The following is a 17547-nucleotide window of genomic DNA, read 5'->3' as shown; positions in this document are numbered from 1 at the left end:
ATATGATCTTTAAAAAAAAAAAAAGGTGTTTTGCAGGGGTCCCTGTAAGAACTTGGGAGGGCTATCTGTTTTAAAACACAATGTTAAATAAACTAAAAGGGAGAGAGAGAGAGATTTCTTAATTCCACCCATACTTTCAAAACTGCTGTCTGTGGAGAAAAACCTCTCTGTTGGACCCCCTCCCTTGGTTAGCTGATTTGAATTGATTCTATAAGAATTATTTTACAACTCTGTAAATTGTAGGTAACTGATAGGCATGGAATTCCTGTCTGGTTTGACAGAGGTTTGACTGATTTCCCTCTTTCCCTTGGGGGGTTGGGGGGGCAGTTTTTGCATCCATTTACAATTTCTTTCAATATTCCTTTTGCCAGGCAAATTGTGCTGCTTTTTTTGACTGCTTTTTTTGAACCAGCGGAACCGTTGGTTCCCTCACTGACTGAATTACATGAAATCTTTAACACGTGCACATTTTTAAAATTAACCTGAGCCCAGGGCAGACGCTTAATGACTGAGCCACCCAGGTGCCCCAACAATGAACGATTTTACCATAATTTACTTCACCATTCTCTAACCATTGAATATTTAAGTTCTTCATTAAATAATTTTTTGAAGAGCAAAGATTCTATGTGAATTTAACTGCTTGTAAGTCTGGATTAGACTAGATACTATTTTTTTTACGTATAAAACGATACCACTGTGCAAGAAAGAGAACTTCATACTATATACTCATTTCATGCACACACGTATTGTTGGACCCACCAAAAATAAATGTTCACAGGAAATGGATGCTCCAAGCTCTCTGAAGAAAAATAAAAAGGCAAGTGTGACCGCAGGGGGTCCTTCAGCTACATGTGGTACACACATCAGTGCGTGTGTCTGTGTGGTTTCCAAGGTGCCCAGCAAAATGCTTTGCACACAGGAAGTATTCAAGTAACGCACTTTCGCACTTTCGACTTCACATGCAAAAGGACACTTTCTATAGAACTTGCTTCTAAGATCCATCCACACCAGGAAGAGGATGGGCTGAAAACAATGATTAACAGCTCATTTCAGGGAGAGTGGTTTTCCCCCAGAAGGAAAAGGGGAAGATGACAAAGGACAAGATAAAGGCAGAAGCCCAGAAGTTCCATTGCTCGAGGGCAAGCAGCCCCATTCCCTGGGGCTCAGTCGGCCCCATCAGCTACACAGTAAAGTGGGAGTGCTGGGCAGCAGTCTCTGTTTCACCAGTAACGGGTAGTAAGATTGTGTGAAGGAGGGAGTAGTGGGTTCTATGAACTCACTGCAAGGCCTTGGTCGAGCCACTACATTTTTCTGGGCCTCGATTTCCTTTTCTAAATAGAATTCAAGGGAAATACTTGGTTTTTAAGAGCATTTCTAATTTAACAGGAATTCTGATTCTGTGACTGTACACACTTCCAGAACATGCCCTCATACCTTGCAGACCTAAAGCAAAGAAACAAAAACAAAAAAACAAGACAACAACAACAAAACCCCAAAACTGGGGCATGGTCCGGGGAAAGATTTTCTAAGAATATTTGTCTCATTTCCACTCCCTATTCCATTCCAGGTACATATACCAAGACTTTCTTTGGCACAGACAGGAGCGGGACGCTCTTTGATTTCCCCGTTAACAACTTAGAAGGAAATTGCCTGGGTGACTCAGTGGGTTAAAGCCTCTGCCTTTGGCTCAGGTCATGATCCCAGAGTCCTGGAATCGAGCCCCACGTCGGGCTCTCTGCTCCGAGGGGAGCCTGCTTCCTCCTCTCTCTCTGCCTGCCTCTCTGCCTACTTGTGATCTCTGTCAAATAAATAATAGAATATTAAAAAAAAAAAAAAAAAACACTTTAGAGGAAGAGTCCTAAGCTGAGAAAAAAGAGTGTGTGTGTCAATTGTAGAGCAAACAACATTCCGAGGATTTTGTTATTGTCTTGTTAGTCAGGTAGGTGTCTTAGGAACAAACAGCGAAAACAAGTTTCATACCTCTATGTCCTGCTGTCTCCCTTGTACACTCTGGCCTCTTGAGCTCAGGGGAGGGGACACAGTCTCAATTTTCTGACTCCTGAAAGGGAGACTCCCACATACTCTTTCAAACTTTCACACCCAGGCCCAGAAAAACCCTAGGTGTTTGCCTAGGGGATTTGTCTCCCCCCCCCACCCCCTTTTAAGATTTATTTATTTATTTGTGGAATGAAGGGGAGGGGCAGAGGGATAGAGACTCTCAGGCAGACTTCCTGCTGAGTACTGAGCCCCACACTGGGTTCAACCTCAGGACCCCACCCCCGCCCACCGATCATGACCCGAGTGGAAATCAAGAGTCAGACCCTAACTGACCTAACCCCCCAGGTGCTCCGGACTTCAGGGAATTTTCTGTTTTGGGTTTGCCTGGCACAAATCACTGATGCTTTCTGATTTCCTGGCTGTCACTCTGGCCCTGGAGGGGATGCCTGACAGGGTCGAAGCCGGCTTTGCTCTCCATTGAGGACAGGTCTATGGTTCATCCCGTGTTTGTTCCCGTCATCACCCCTGAAAGGACAGGGGTGCCAGCCTCTGGCCTATTAACTCCCGCTGCCGCCAACCCTCTCATAAATAACCAGTTGTCAGGGATTTTAATGGAAACCCTCTGGAAGCTGTAAATCTTTGCGGCTCCGTCCTGCATCCTTTCCCTCATTTCCATCACAATATCGCTCCAGAGGGACCCGAGACCGAAGCAGGAGCTTGGCAGGGCAGATTGGTAGGACACTGGGGAAAGAAAGAGGCGGGGTGGGGGAGGGGAAAAGAGCTGGGACAGTTGGTCCTAGGGAAGCATCTGCTCTGGGCCGGTTGATGACAGTCACCTGGGCCTGCTAGGCCCTGGAGAGGGGGCAGGGCAAGATAGCCCAGGGCCACCTGGAGGGAAGGGGGAAGAAGGAAGAGGAAGAGGATAAGATGGCAGAGAGGTTTCTGGAAGAGCAGCAGAAGGACTGCAAGATCCACCTCTGGCCCTCCAGGGTCTATTTAAGCATCTTGAACCAGACTTTCATTCTGCTGGGGGCTAAGCCATGACTTTGCCTGTCCAGGCACATAGCAGGTAAAAGGGCAGTGTCCTGTGCTGGCAGGAAAACGTCCTCCAACTTGGGTCCAAAAGGCAACAGTTTATTTCTCTGCATAGGAGAGCACTCAGTAGTGAGAACCTGTCCAAATAGCTAGGCATAAAGGTTTATCATATATCCCTTTTCTAAGGGGTGGGAGTTAGGGCTTCAAAATGGGCCCCTAGTGAGATTTGTTTACACAATTTTTGGCCTGTCCATATGTCCAAGGACAGAGCCTGCCTGCCTGGAGATTTCCCACAGGGTTTAGGGTATGTATGAGCCAGAGGGCCAGCTGACTGTTGTAATTATACATTCCCGCAGCATCAATTCAAGCATCTGGAAATCTCCAGAACAAGAGGGATGGATATATGGGCAACAAGAATCTTTGACTCGATCCCTAAGAGAGTTTCCTAAAAACACTGTGGTTCAGGAATTTTAAACCGATCCTTTTTCACCAATCCCGAACTAACCCAGGCAAAACCAGGTCTACCAGCTGTCAGTCCTTTGCAGGCAGCCTGGCACGCATCGGTCTGGGCTTAGACAGGTGGAAACGGAAGGAAACTACATTATTTGAATCCAGATTCCCTACCTGCCAGACGACAGCCAAAATGTCGCTGGGAGAAGCCAAGACCCCAGAGCTCTGGGCGGCCCTCTCTCTCTTGGGCCAGGCTTCCCACTCTTTGAGATGTCATGATTTAAGAAGCCAAAGAGGTTCATTGGCAGGTTTACGATTAGCTACTTTACTGTTAGAGACGCTGAGCCCAGAGAGGTTCGATGACACATGTGCCTGAGGTCTTGACTGGGGTCTCAATCCCGTGCTCTTTGCAGGGCTTTCCCCCGGTCCTGGTTTCGGTTATTTACCCTCCCGCGAGGGCCTGGATACAGAGCGGCCCGGCTCAGCGAAACCCAACCGCCGACCCCTCCGTAGCAGCTGCAACTTCTGAAGACCGCGGTTCGAGTCCGCTGGGCCCTGGGGCTCCGGCTGCGCCTGCGCACGACGCCCAGACGGCGCGGGCGGGGGAGGGCGGGGACCCCCGCGGGGCTGCGGGTAGTGGGGCCCGCGAGCGCTGGGAGCGCGGGCCAAGCGTCCACCGCGTCTCCCGGGACAACCTCGGGCGCTGCCCTCTCAGAGAGCCGGGCGGTTAATTGGATTCGGGAGGTGGGGGCACGGCAGCCTACCGCTGGGGCCAATCGACGACGTAGAAAGCCCTATATGCAAATACAAGAGGGCTGGGCGCACCCCAAGTTAGGAGGAGCGAGGGTTGGGTGCGCGGGTTGTCGAGCAGCCAATGGGAGCGTGTCTCCTTAATCTTTTGAGGAGGGGCCCCGCAGGTGTAGTTGCCAGCGGTACGGGCAGCAGAGCCCGGGCAAGACCCGGGAGTAGGAATCGCGGGTAAGAGCCCCCCAAGCTCGGTGCTGGCCCTAGATCGTGGCCTTCTAGTGTCTCCCCGCCGAAAACCGGGTCCGTCGTACCCCCAACCCCCCTCAAAGCCCAGTTCCCCAGGGTTACCCCTTCCGCCCTCCCCAGTGGCGCTCTACCTCCAAAGCCACTCACCCTCCCGGTCCCTGTCCTCCCTTGGCGGGGTAGCTCGTCTGTTCCCAGCCCCATCCTCGCGTTCACCTCTGAAAGACCCTCGTTCCCTTTCTCCTCCTCAAGACTCCGATGATGCCAAGATCTTGTTCACACGCCAACTCTTCTTTCCCTAGTTCCATATTCCCTCCTGTCCCTCCTGTCCCTCACTTCCTGCCCCCCCCCCCCGATTTCCCAAACCCGGTGCCGGGGGAGCTGTTCCGTGGATACCAGAGATCCCTGGGAATCACAAAACTCTCTCTGCCTCCTGCTTCCCTATCCCTGGGTCCTTCTACCCATCACCTTTCTTCCTTTGTCTGGAGAAATCTTTCAGAGAGACATTTCTGTTTTGAATAGCCAGCGCAGCCCTCTGCAAATATTCCTACCTCTCCTTTCCAGCCCCCCTCCCCCTTCCAGTATTCTTTATCACCTCCTTTAAAAAAATTATTTATTCATTTGATAGAGACACAGGAAGAGAAGGGAGTACAGGCAGGGAGAGTGGGAGAGGAAGAGAGAGAAGCAGGCTTCAGCAGAGCAGGGAGCACGATGTGGGACTCGATCCCAAGACTCTGGGATCATGACCCATCCGGAGGCAGACTCTTAACCACCGACCCACCCAGGCACAGCTATTTCTCATCTTCTGAAGGAGAATTCTTCAGAAGGTTTGAGGAATGTTCTCCTTTGGGATTGGAATAGTAGGGAAAATGTAACTTACATCTGGGTACCACGTGGAAGAGAGCTAACGTTTACTAAGACCCAGCCTATGCCAGGCACCTCAAGAAGTTATTTAATAGGTGCACCAACCCTACTGTTCTATTTTATATATATATGTATTTTTAAGATTTTATTATTTATTTATTTATTTGACAGACAGAGATCACAAGTAGGCAGAGAGGCAGGCAGAGAGGTGTGGGGGGAAGCAGGCTCCCCAAGGAGCAGAGAGTCTGGTGTGGGGCTTGATCCCGGGACCCTGAGATTATGACCTGAGCTGAAGGCAGAGGCTTTAACCCACTGAGCCACCTAGATGCCCCATTGCTCTCCATTTTTAGCAGAATAAAAAATGTCATCTGAGTCCACAAGATTCTTAGTGTTTCCAGGGAATGGGGCGAGTCATTCTCAGCACTTCTTACTGGCTCATTCCTTGAGCAACTGAGTTCCCCCATCCCTCCCTTGTTAGTCCATGTCTTGCTAAGAACCTATTCAGTCCCTGTACTGAAAGTTCAAAGGTGGCTAGAATGGAAAGCCAAAAGGTCATAAAAAGCATCTTAACTTATCTGGCCTACATTCAAGCTCAAAGCACTTTTCTAGATGTCAAGTTTTTTTTTTTTTTTTAAAGATTTTATTTATTTATTTGACAGAGAGAGATTACAAGTAGGCAGAGAGTCAGGCAGAGAGAGAGCCGGATGCAGGACTCAATCCCAGGACCCTGAGATCATGACCCGAGCCGAAGGCAGCGGCTTAACCCACTGAGCCACCCAGGCGCCCCTAGATGTCAAGTTTTTATCTTCCTAGTGGTCCTGTAATCACAGAAAAGACACGGAATCAGGGTACGCCTGAAACTAATGTAACCTTGTACATCAGCTATTCTAAAAAAAAAAAGAAAAGAAAAAAAAGGAGATAAGGGAGGAGGTATACTTGGCTTCTTATGGCATACAAAGTCAAAGAAGCAAAGCCGGAAGCAAGATCCGGAGTTCTTACCTCTACACCTTCTCCCCCCATCTACTTTGACCTTTTCCAAGAGTTGGCCACTGGAAGCCTTCTGAGGGATGCTTCTGGTAGGGGAATGAGAACCAAAAGATGAAAAGGTGAGGAGGTGCAGGAAAATATATTATTCGTGAGAAGAGAAGGAAGCCCTCAGCAGACACAGTAGGATAGCTCTTCGGTGCCATGTATAGGGCTACAGACTGAAAGAAAGGTCCAGGCTCTGGGGTGCCTGGGTGGCTCAGTCATTAAACGTGGGCATTCGGCTCTGGTCATGATCGCAAGGTCCTGGAATCAAGTCCCACATCAGGCTCCCTGCTCAGCGGGAAGCCTGCTTCTCCCTCTCCCACTCCCCCTGCTTGTGTTTCTTCTCTCACTGTCTCTCTGTCAAGTAAATAAATAAAATCTTAAAAACAAAAACAGAAACAAAAACAAGATCCAGGCTCTGAAGTTCAGGGGAGAAAACTCAGCTAAAACTTTAAACAAAAACTTTTAACATGCTCTATTCTCTGTTTTTAATCAACCTCCAAATGATTCTTTCCTCCAGTTTCTTGCCACCTGTATTTGAATTCAGCCTTGCAAAAGAAAACCCTAAATATTTTTCACGCTCTGCAGCACCTCTAGGAGGTAAGAAGTGTAGTTGACCTGTAGAGTCCTTCAGAGCTGGAAATGAAATAGGGTTCCTCCTTTGAGGTTTTCCAAATAACCTGCAATGTGTTTGCTTGAAGCCATCCTAAGGCTCATTTCCTCCCCCTGGTGGCCAACGAAGTACATTTTCATGCTGTCTGACCAGGGTTTGGTTGGCTTTGTCTGGCTTGGAAGATCCAAGATCAAAGCCCACACTAAAATGGAAGGAAACTTCAGCTGCCTCTTAGCAAGGATTTAACATCACATCTTTGGGGGTGTCTGGGTGGCCCATTTGCTTAAGCATCCGATTCTTTTTTTTTTTTTTTTCCTAAGTAGGCTCTACACCCAGTGTGGGGCAAACACTGGGCTTGAACTCATGATCCTGAGGTCAAGCCATGAGCTGGATCTAAGAATCAGATGCTTCGCTGGCATGGCTCAGTTGGTTGAGCATCTGACTCTTGATCTCAGCTCAGGTCTTGATTTTAGGGTTGTGAGTTCAGGTCCCACGTTGTGCCCCACGCTGGGCATGGAATCTATTTTTTAAATAAATAAATAATAAATAAATGTCACTTCTCTGACTGCAGAGGCCCTTAGACAGGGTATGTGTATGGCTTGGGATGCTGGCAGCCCTTATGATTACGTTATTTCTAGGTAGCCTCCACGTTAGAGCCCTCCAATCCCCAATTTTGGTTTGGGAAAGGGGCAGAGACGCATAGAAGGGTGCAGTAATGTTAAAAACATGACCCATTTCACCCTTTTGTCTTCTCCTTAGGCTTTGTCCTTAAAATTTAGTGCCTCTCCTCCTCTGATTCCTCAAGGCTGCTTTTGACAATGAAATTGTTGGGCAGGAGAGTAGTTGGGGACCCCCGGGTTAGCAGGGAGTGAGTGGCTGCTGAGACTAGCAAAGAGAAGGCTGGTGGAGTCGGAGGAGACCTGAGAGGTTCTGGGGCAAGCAGCTTTTGCTTTAACTCATTGCCACTTGGGGGCCAGAGATGTGTTAAAGGAGGACAGCTCAAACCAGGGGTCCATGAGGCTGGGCCTCTGTCCTGAAGGAGAGAAGTGATCCGGCCTCTCTCTTAATGCTACTGTAAGGAAAGGGGTAGCACCAGGACAGCTGTGGCTTGGCTCCAGGATCAGGGAGACCATTGGGATGGAATTGGGGCAGACTGGAAAGTACCCAAAGAAGGAGCCATGACTTGGCTCTGTGGATTGCTGGCATGAAGCAATGGGGCCCTACTTTCCCAAAAGAAGTGGAAGTCTGGATTTTTATGAGAAATCTACATTGTCTGGTTGTTGGCAACTACTTCTATTTAAAACTACAACAAGGACACACAGTGGTGGGCCAAGTGAACGTTTCTGCGGACTAACTCCCGCAATCCCCCAGCCCCCCAACTCCCACCCCAGCAAACCTGGAGCAAGAGATTCCCTGTTAGGAGCCTTTGAGAGAAGTCAGTGGGGATTTAGCATTGGGGATGGAACAAGAATGAGAGGACTGGGGAAAGAGAAAGCTAGGGGGCCAAAGGCAAAGCCAAAAGAGATGCACATGGCATTGACTGCTCTCTACTGTCTTGTGCCCAGCTTGGGTACCATTCATGTGGATCTCATGTCATGGACAGCATAGAATCCGGGGGAAGGTATGTAAGTATGCTGCGGGGACCAGTTCCTTGAGAAGTACATGGGCTCAACTCTTTGGTCTCTGTGCCTGGGGCTCTCTCGTCATGCAAGAGTCGGCAGAGTCTGATCCTTTTCCTGTTGTTTTTCTCTCTGAAGCAGACAAACAGCAGCAGCCATGACTTGTTCTTACAACTTGGGCAGCGACTCAAGAAAGAGCAGAGACAATTCGCAGCTCCAGAGGCCAAATTCAGGGTCAGTTTTCTCTCCTTCGTTAACATTAACCTTTGGGTAAATGGAGCCACTCCTCCAGGGCTTGGTAAACAGAAACCACTTGTAGAGGGCTAGGGGAGTGGAAGTGGCCGTTTACCTGGAATCGAGGGAGTAGCTCAAGGTCAAGATTTCAGGCACCTTGGTGCTCTTGAACGAGAATGTGCCTGGTCACTGGGAAAACGGACTCAAAAGGGCCAGGTGTCATTGGTTTGTTGTGCTGCATACAACTCTTTTGCCCCCTGCCTGGGTGTCACCATAAAGGGGGTTGGCTGTAAGTGGCAGCCCTCCTGAGCAAGAGAGAAACCCATGATGACTCTTGGTTGCCCTTCCTCTTGGTGATGGCTGTGAACATTCAGTGTGACTGACGGTGTACAGGGTAATTCTCTGAAAAATATAAAGAAGTACACTCACATTAAAGGCTTATGATTACGTTATTTCTAGGTAGCCTCCACGTTAGAGCCCTCCAGTCCCCAATTTTGGTTTGGGAAAGGGGCAGAGACGCATAGAAGGGTGCAGTAATGTTAAAAACATGACTCATAAGGTACAAAATGTTGGTGAGAATTAGCAAGTGCGGGCGTGGAGGAAATCCCATGAGATTGTGTGGCCCTGCTGGGCCTGCTGTTATCATGTATGGTGGTAATCCTGATTGTTGGAGTCCCTCTGAGAAACAACATGGCAGTATAAATAAGATAGATAGATAGATAGATAGACAGATAGATATAAATAAGATAGATCGATCGATAAAGCCAGAAGCTATATAATTTTTACATTAACCTAGTAATTCCTCATTCTGGATATTATTTTAGGTAAAATAATCCTCAAGAGGTAAAAGGCCCTCTATACATGAAAGTGTGCATTTCAGAGCTATTACTGTAATAGCAAAATTGGAAGCAACTTACATGGCCAACAATAGGGCAATGGTTGGTCAAATTCAGACACATTCCTTCAGTGTGGTGTTATTACACAGCCGTGAAACACTGGAAACATGTAAACTTTGTCACCACCGAAAGGATGTTTCTGATATGATATTAAGTGTGTGTGTGTGTGTGTGTGTGTGTGTGTAGGAAAGCAGATAGAAAATGGTTTCTATATTATTGTTATGATTATGGAGGAATAATCATGCTTAGAAATTAAGAATCAAAGAGAATATGCAAAAGGAGCAAAGTTGCTCTTCCAGGGTAGAAAAGCCACAGGTGACTTCCCACCCTATCCTTTTCTAAACTCCCTTTTGTTGTTTTATGATTTCATTGTAATAAATTATCATAAAGATATTACTATCTTTTTTTAAAAGCAAAGACTTGATGAGGGAAGAGCAGGTAGTAAGTGGCAAAGGCATCAAAGGGCAGGGGTTGCCATGGTGAGGAGGCTGGCCAGGTTTGGGAGGTAAAGAGGAGGAGGAGCCCCAGAAAGTTGGCTTTATGGTCATAGGAGCCTCAGATGTGAAGGAGATGGAGTAGTTCATTGGATCTGGGCTGTTCTGGGCTAGCCAAAGGCACACGAAGCATATTCCTAAGGACTACTGAAGCAGGAGCATTAAAAACCATGAAAAGAATTTGATATTTGAAATTTCAAGCAAACGATAAAGAAGTCATCCTTGGAATGGGGGAGGGACAAGAACTTTGCTGGACCTCCTTATTGGTCTTTTGCCATCTGGTTTTGTTTTTGTGTTGAATCACATGGTGCGGGAGACACCTGTACCTTTGCTGTGTGTGAGATCTCTGAAGGTCTCCGTCTGGCCCTGGGCTTGAACTGTGTTCAGTCAGCTACGCATTGACCTTGAACTCCGTGAGTGACCGTTGTCTTCACCATCAACAACAGGCTGGGCGTGGGAGGTTCTGCGTAGCGTCTAAACAGTTAACAGACCTCCTCAGAGCACCCCATCTGTACCCTGTGGGACTCACCCCCTCGGTTGGGAAGGCTTAGGGCTTGGTTCTGAGGCCGTCTCCAGACACTCACTCACTTTAATAAGATTGTTTACCAGCTGGTGCCATGCATAGCATCTCAGCCTGCTCCTGAAAATCCCAGGAGAGCAAAAGCTAAAGCCAGGGTTGGCTGAGTGAGTCTCCAAGGTCAGCGTCCCCAAGGACAAAAGGTGGAATCAGCTCTCTCTCCCTGAGCTTGTACCAACCCTGGAGGTGGGGTGGCATTTTCTAAAGGGCGATGGTGCCTGGTCTTGGACTGGGTCTACCACCCACATGAGCAAGGGAGGGGGTCCCCCTGCAGGTGGATCAGAGTAACTGCTGTTCCCTCTGCTGTCTCCCCAGGGTACTCGGGGATTTCCCCAGAGCCACTTCCCAGCCTGGGGAGATGCTCCAGTGCCTGCCTTTAGAAGGCGAAGAAGGGGCAGACTCTGAAGAGCGGGAGGACAGTTCCCAAGAAGATCCGAAAGAAAGCGTCACCCTGGCTTTCGTGAGCGAGAATGCTGGGGGGCAAGAGGGGCTTCAGAACACTCAGCAGCAAGGCAAGAAGAGGAAGAAAAAGAGGTTAGGATTGAAAGATGAGAATGGGGATCTGTGTTGTTGGGAGCAGAAGGGACCTGGAGGGGAGGGGACTTTGGCCACTGATGAGAGGTTAAAGAGATGTTGTGTCCTGGGGTCTTCAAAATCACACCCCCTTCAGTTCTTGTGAGAAGAATCTACCTGGTGATCAGTTTGATTAACTGATTGATTGTTCAAAGATTTTATTTATTTATTTGTCAGAGAGAGAGAGCACAAACAGGGGTAGTGGCAGGCAGAGGGAGAAGCAGATTTTCTGCTGAGCACGGAACACCCCCCACCCCTCCCCCACTCCCCAGTGCAGGATCCATCCCAGGACCTTGGGATCATGACCTGAGCCGGAGGCAGACACTTAACTGCCTGAGCCCCTCAGGCACCCCAGTGATCTGTTTTATAGAATCAAATACGATGTTGTGTAATCTCAAACCATACCTTGTTCTAATCTTCATTCTATTTGTGTTTAGAATGCTTGCTTTTTTAAAAAATTGTGTGGGGAAAGACAATTTTCTTGTTTTAAGGAAGTGCTTATTGCCCTGGGAACTTAGTACATTTTATTTTATTTAAGATTTTATTTATTTATTTATTTGAGAGAGAGAATGAGAGAGAAAGAGAGTGTGGGAGGAGGGAAGGTCAGAGGTAGAAGCAGACTCCCCACCAAGCAGGGAGCCCAGGACTCCGGGATCTCAACCTGAGCCAAAGGCAACCACTCAACCAACTGAGCCACTCGGGTGCCCAACTTAGTACATTTTGAAAATAGTGAAACTGACGCTCACTTCTTAGGATCTGCCTGTGGCTTCTGCATTCTGGTTCCTATTTACTATTCCATTACATTCAGGGACATGTCTCCATTTGGGGACAACAAGTCACTCCTCAGATTCACTGATACTAGAAAGCTTGTCCTCCCCCTTTCTTCCTTCCTTCCTTCCTTTCTTTCCTTCCTTCAAGATTTTATTTATTTATTTGACAGAGAGAGACACAGTGATAGAGGGAACACAAGCAGGGGAGCAGCTGAGGGAGAGGGAAAAACAGGCTTCCTGCTAAGCCGGGAGCCGGATGGGGGACTTGATCCCAGAATCCTGGGATCATGGCCCAAGCTGAAGGCAGACGCTTACCGACTGAGCCACCCAGGCGTCCCTCGTCCACTTTCTAACTCACTACTTCTCTTAGTGGGGGGCAAGAGGAGGGAGACCATGAAGTAATTTGGCCCAAAAGATTTTCGCTTCCTGTTCCTGACGGGCCGCTGGAGTAAAAGGATTTGAGGAGGTGATAATGTTCATATAAAGCAGAAGCAGAATTCGTTACAACCACAATACAGAATTTCTGCCTCTGTGGGCAGGATCCTGGTACAGTCCATGTCTTCCGCCCCTCTGCCACCCCTGGGATCTGTGTCTTCAGTCGCCGGGGTAGTCAGACCAGGCTTCCTATGGCAGGATGGATCTTGTGCAGCCCCTGGGTGTGGTCATCCGTTCTGGCAAGCGTGTCTGTCTCTGTCTTGCTTTCTTTTTTTTCTCTTTTCCAGATGATTGGTGATCAATCTCTCCACCTGCCGGTATGAGAGCGGTGAGCACCTGCGTTCAAGGGATCCACGACGGGGACCCAGTGGATTACCCCAAAGGGTTGGGAAGGGTCATTCTTGTGTATTCTTGAGAATGAAATGGGGGTATTTCTACATCCCATTGTCTCTGTCCTCAATTAACTACGGGGTTTGGCCCCAGTGGTGTGTGTGTGTATAGCTCCTCTCCAGGGTGATTTGGGAATCTGATTGTAGAGAAGACAGCTGTTGCTTCTTGTTAGAGCACGAGTTAGAGACTGGCAGTCCACAGACAGAAGACGACCTACAGACCTACACTGAGTTGTAGAACAGAGTATTCATTCGACCTATTTCAAGTTTGAATGTTTTAGGCTGGTGCTGACTCCCCTGGGTCACTGGCACTTCTCCTCTCTCAGGCCCTTGAAGGCATTTGAATTGTGTTACCAATGCTAACAGGGACAGGGGAAGAAGGATGCGATAGCATATATGTGATTTTGAAATGCATCGTATACTTTTTTTTTTCCTGTCAGTTTACCTTCCTAATTAAGCTTGGCTCTGACTGATGTTAAGGATTAGTTTATATTCCCTGAACATTCTGTGCTTGGTGTTTGGAGGAGAGCCAGAAGCCTACTTCCTGGCAAGGGGAAGCCAGGGCGGGTAAAACATTCTTCCCAGAGAGCCTTCTGTGGGGCTCACTGGGTATTGGCCGAATGCCTCAATGGCTCTTGTTGTTCCTTTCTTGGCAATGGTGCGTTCAGACCAGGCAAGATGGCTTCCAGGCTCAACGAGCTGAGGCATCTCTCTCCAGCACACCATCTCAGAGAGACGAGAAACATAACCTCCCTACCCCATGCTCCTCCCCCACTCCCTGGGCTAACAGGCCTTCCTTTTTCCAACTCCGTGGCAGTGCGCAGGGCGGCCCAGCGATATGGCCTTCGAGAAGGAGGAGAGACCAATGACTGGACTCTCTATTGGACGGACTACTCGGTGTCGCTGGAGAGGGTGATGGAAATGAAAAGTTACCAGGTATTATCCGGGGCAGAGCCGGTCCTCAGTATAAGTCTGGTATCTACCCAGTGGGCCCCCAATTTTAGGACTGTCCCCTGAGGGCATCTCATGGGTACTCCGGTGGACGCCATTGTTCATGAATTCTGGCTTCCTTTGCAGAAAATCAATCACTTCCCAGGGATGAGTGAAATCTGCCGCAAGGACTTGCTGGCCAGGAATATGAGCCGTATGTTGAAGCTGTTCCCTAAGGATTTCCACTTTTTCCCTAGGACCTGGTGTCTTCCTGCCGAGTGAGCGCCCACCTGTATTCCCTTCCACACTACCCACCCCCAATTTACGTTTCCCTCTTGTTCCAGATTCCCCAGTGCTGCTTTCTCTTCCCAAAGGATCTCCCCGTCTCTCTCTCCTTTTCAGGAAGAGAAGGCATAAAGGGTGTGTCCAAGGTTGAGAGAACAGAACACCAGGCTCTGCTATAAAAAATGAGATGACATTTCAGGGCTGGGTGCCTTGGATCCTGCACCTGCAGTTGGGATGAGAATTTGTTCTGACCCTGAAAGCTGTTGATTTTGAACTTGTTCCAACCTTTTAACTGTGCAGTTTCTGAATTTTTAAGGACTGTGAGCACTTCTGGATGGAGTTGGGTAGTGGTTAGTGCCCAGATTAGGAGCAGGGAGGGACGCCTGACCTCTGGTCTCTGGCAGGATCAGGAATGGCAGCCAACCTTTCCCTGTCTCCTTTCTCACTTTATCCATCTTAAAATCGGGCATCCAGGCATTAGTACAGAAAATGCTCTGGGCCCCACCACCAAGAAACAGAGCAAAGGTGAGATGACACAGACGTGACCTGGGTCTGGTCTTCGGGATAAGGACAAGGGGACAGAGAGGCATTGCCGCTGGAATTCTTTTCACATGGTGAGAATCCCACTCTGTCCTCTATGCCCAGTACTTTTCCAAACCAAGAGCTCCAGGATCCCCAGACTTCCCTAGCTTGTCCGGAACAACTTTCAAGACTTAGTAGCAACTTAGAAGGAAACATGTTTGCTTTCAGACCAACGGGCACCTCCAGATTTTAGTGGCCACTGAGGAACACTGCCTTGAAGTGAGTTCGCCAGTGGTCACCATGCCGATGAGTTGCAATGCAAGACAAGAAGTGTAGCAAGACTGAGATTCAGAATGCATTAAGTTGGTTTCTTTCTTCTGAAGATAGTGTCTTCAGGGTGTGTTCAAGGAGAGTAGTTGTGCCATGATACTCTGGCTGGAGTGGAGGTGTTCCCTGGGAAGACCTGAAGCCTAGAGCAGGGGAGGAGACTGGTTGATCCAAGGTCATACAACCTGTCCGGGCTGAACTCCACATCTCTTATCTGCAAACCCAGAAAGCCAAAATCCTTGGGTCACAGCTACCTTCATGGTGCATGTCGCATGTATCAGAAAACTTGCCTGCATTCTGTGACGTGATTAACCTCCAGACAAGACAGGTGTCCTCATCCTCAGTGTGTAGATGATGGAAGTGAGGCTTAAAGAGGTCAAGTCCTTGCACAGGGTGACACGGCTGGTGAGTGGCGTCACCTGGGTTTAAATCCAGGCCTGAGTTTCCTCCAAAGCCCACCCTCTCTCCGCCACATGTGTGCGTGCATGGCTGTCTCTTCTATTGCCAGATCTCCCAACATGTGTCTGTTGACTCTAGAGTTTTGCCGCATTAGATAGCTTTAGTGGTTTCTTGTTGTTGTTACTGGTTTTGTTTTAATAAAGACCTAGTGTTCCTTTTCACTGCTCCCCCCGCTAAAGGTGTCTCTCATTCCCTCCCTGCTGCTCTGGTAGCTGGGGAGATTTGCAGAACTACAGCAGGTCAAGAAAAAATAAGACATTCATTTGTAAGCCGGATTCGGGCTGCCAAGGGAGAGGTATATTCATCACCCGGACGGTGAAAGATATCAAGCCAGGCGAAGATATGATCTGTCAACTCTATATTTCAAAGGTACTTCTTCATGGTGATCATTTCTTTCTCGCCCACAGCAACCTTCTAGCTCTGCCACACCATGGGAAATGAGGTGACGGGGGCAAAGCCATATCCTGTCTTTAGCCTTGAAAGTTGTCAGACCAGGCCTACTAACAGGGATGTGACATGTGTCTGGCCCAGAGCATCAGTCACCCTTGTACCCTTGTAGCTGGTCTGGCCTTACTTGGCTGGGCCTGTCGCCTCTAGCAGATGACCCCTGGAGGACACTGTTGGCCTGTGGATGCCCAACTTCATTTGGGAGAAGGCAGTAGTCCTGGAGGGATCATGGTAACCGGGTTTGCTCTGTGGCTGGTGGTCAGAGGTCATAGTGGCAGAGCCCACCGCAGGGAGGGAGCCCTCTGGAAGTGTGCATGGACTGGGAAGGGCTGGTTAGCTCTGCAGGAACACTCTCTTGCCGAACTGCCATGTAACACAGCCCTAGATGGTGATAACATGTCCTTCATCACGGGACTTTTAATTTTTCTAAAAAAAAAATTACTTATTTATTTGAGAAAGAGAGAGAGAGTGGGGGAGCAGCAGAGGGAGAGGGAGAAGCATGGTCCTCACTGAGTAGAAAGCCCAGTGCAGGGCTCGATCCCATGACCCTGGCATCATGACCTGAGCCAAAGGCAGACTTCACCCACTGAGCCACCCAGGCGCCCCATCACAGAACTTTTTAATGTTACTTTGCTTGGTTGCCCAGAGATCTCTGGGAGGTGGTTACTTGTGCTGTAGGAAACCGAGGCACAGCGGGGTTTAGTGACTCCCACAGGTCAAGTCCCCTTGTCTTCTTCCCCTCAGCCCAAACTGTATTCTGTAGTACCAGGCAAAACCAAGCCAAGGTACTAATCTTCAAGTCTGAGGCTTCTCTTCCCTCCTTGCAGCCCTTTATCATTGATGGGTTCAAGTTTGACCTACGGATTTATGTGCTGATGACCTCCTGTGACCCTCTCAGGATTTTTGTGTACAACGAAGGCCTGGCACGCTTCGCCACCAGCTCCTACTGCCACCCCAGCCCAGACAACGTGGTGAGCTCCAGGGATAGGCCCTGCCCCCTCTTCCTTAGCGGGATGAAAAATCCCACTTCAGTCCACATTCTCCAGGCACTGTGGATGTGGCCGTCATTTGTTGAACACTTACTATGTGCCAGGTTGCGGACGTCCAGATGTCCTTTCCTTTAGCCCTCTCAGGAGCCCTCAGAAGCAGAGATTATGATCTCCATTTTACAGATGAGGAAATGAAAGCTCATTTTCATTTCCTCATGAAAACTCATTTTCATTTCCTCATGAAAACTCAAAAAAGAGTTTGAGGAACTTGTCCAAAGTCACAGAACTGGGAAGAGATGAGGCTGCGACTCGTGGCCAGGTCTCCCTTCTGCAAAGCCGGTGCCTCAGATCTCTGATGCGTGAGGAGAGAAGGTCATGGGCGAACCCCCGTCTCTCCCCCACTCCCATCCTTCACTCTTTGACCCCCCAGGATTCCTGAAATGTCCCTTGGGCAGTGAACCCTCAATCTTGCGAGTAGCTAGACTCTCTTCTACCCCAGGCTGAAGGCTACCATATTACTTCCTGTTTTACCAGTTTAGGCCCCAAGGCGGTTCCTCTCTTTTCCTTCTCTTTAAGCCCCAGAGGCCACAGGGGAGGGCACAGAGAAGAAGCAGGAGGCCTG

At 48.8% G+C, this 17547-nt stretch overlaps 1 protein-coding gene across 3 annotated transcripts in view; it reads left to right on the top strand.

Annotated features, from left to right (window-relative positions):
* The first annotated feature begins 4165 nt into the window (after positions 1–4165).
* The window catches only part of TTLL6 (tubulin tyrosine ligase like 6), a 32335-nt gene continuing 18953 nt past the window's right edge, over positions 4166–17547 (top strand). The window contains exons 1-9 of one of the 3 annotated variants that reach the window (XM_059147734.1): positions 4166–4461; positions 6887–6966; positions 8737–8832; positions 11115–11333; positions 12865–12905; positions 13784–13902; positions 14044–14174; positions 15702–15858; positions 16764–16907. In XM_059147734.1, coding sequence (XP_059003717.1) covers positions 13882–13902; positions 14044–14174; positions 15702–15858; positions 16764–16907 — 453 coding nt within the window. In that variant the 5' untranslated portion in view covers positions 4166–4461; positions 6887–6966; positions 8737–8832; ... (1 more) ...; positions 12865–12905; positions 13784–13881. Of the gene's footprint in view, positions 4462–6886; positions 6967–8736; positions 8833–11114; positions 11334–11563; positions 12906–13783; positions 13903–14043; positions 14175–15701; positions 15859–16763; positions 16908–17547 lie in introns of those variants that run through there. The other 2 variants (XM_059147733.1, XM_059147735.1) reach the window with 2 other exon arrangements.

Source organism: Mustela lutreola, chromosome 15 (genome assembly GCF_030435805.1).
Source record: "Mustela lutreola isolate mMusLut2 chromosome 15, mMusLut2.pri, whole genome shotgun sequence".
Taxonomy (NCBI): domain Eukaryota; kingdom Metazoa; phylum Chordata; class Mammalia; order Carnivora; family Mustelidae; genus Mustela; species Mustela lutreola.
This window is presented reverse-complemented; position numbering and strand designations above follow the sequence as displayed.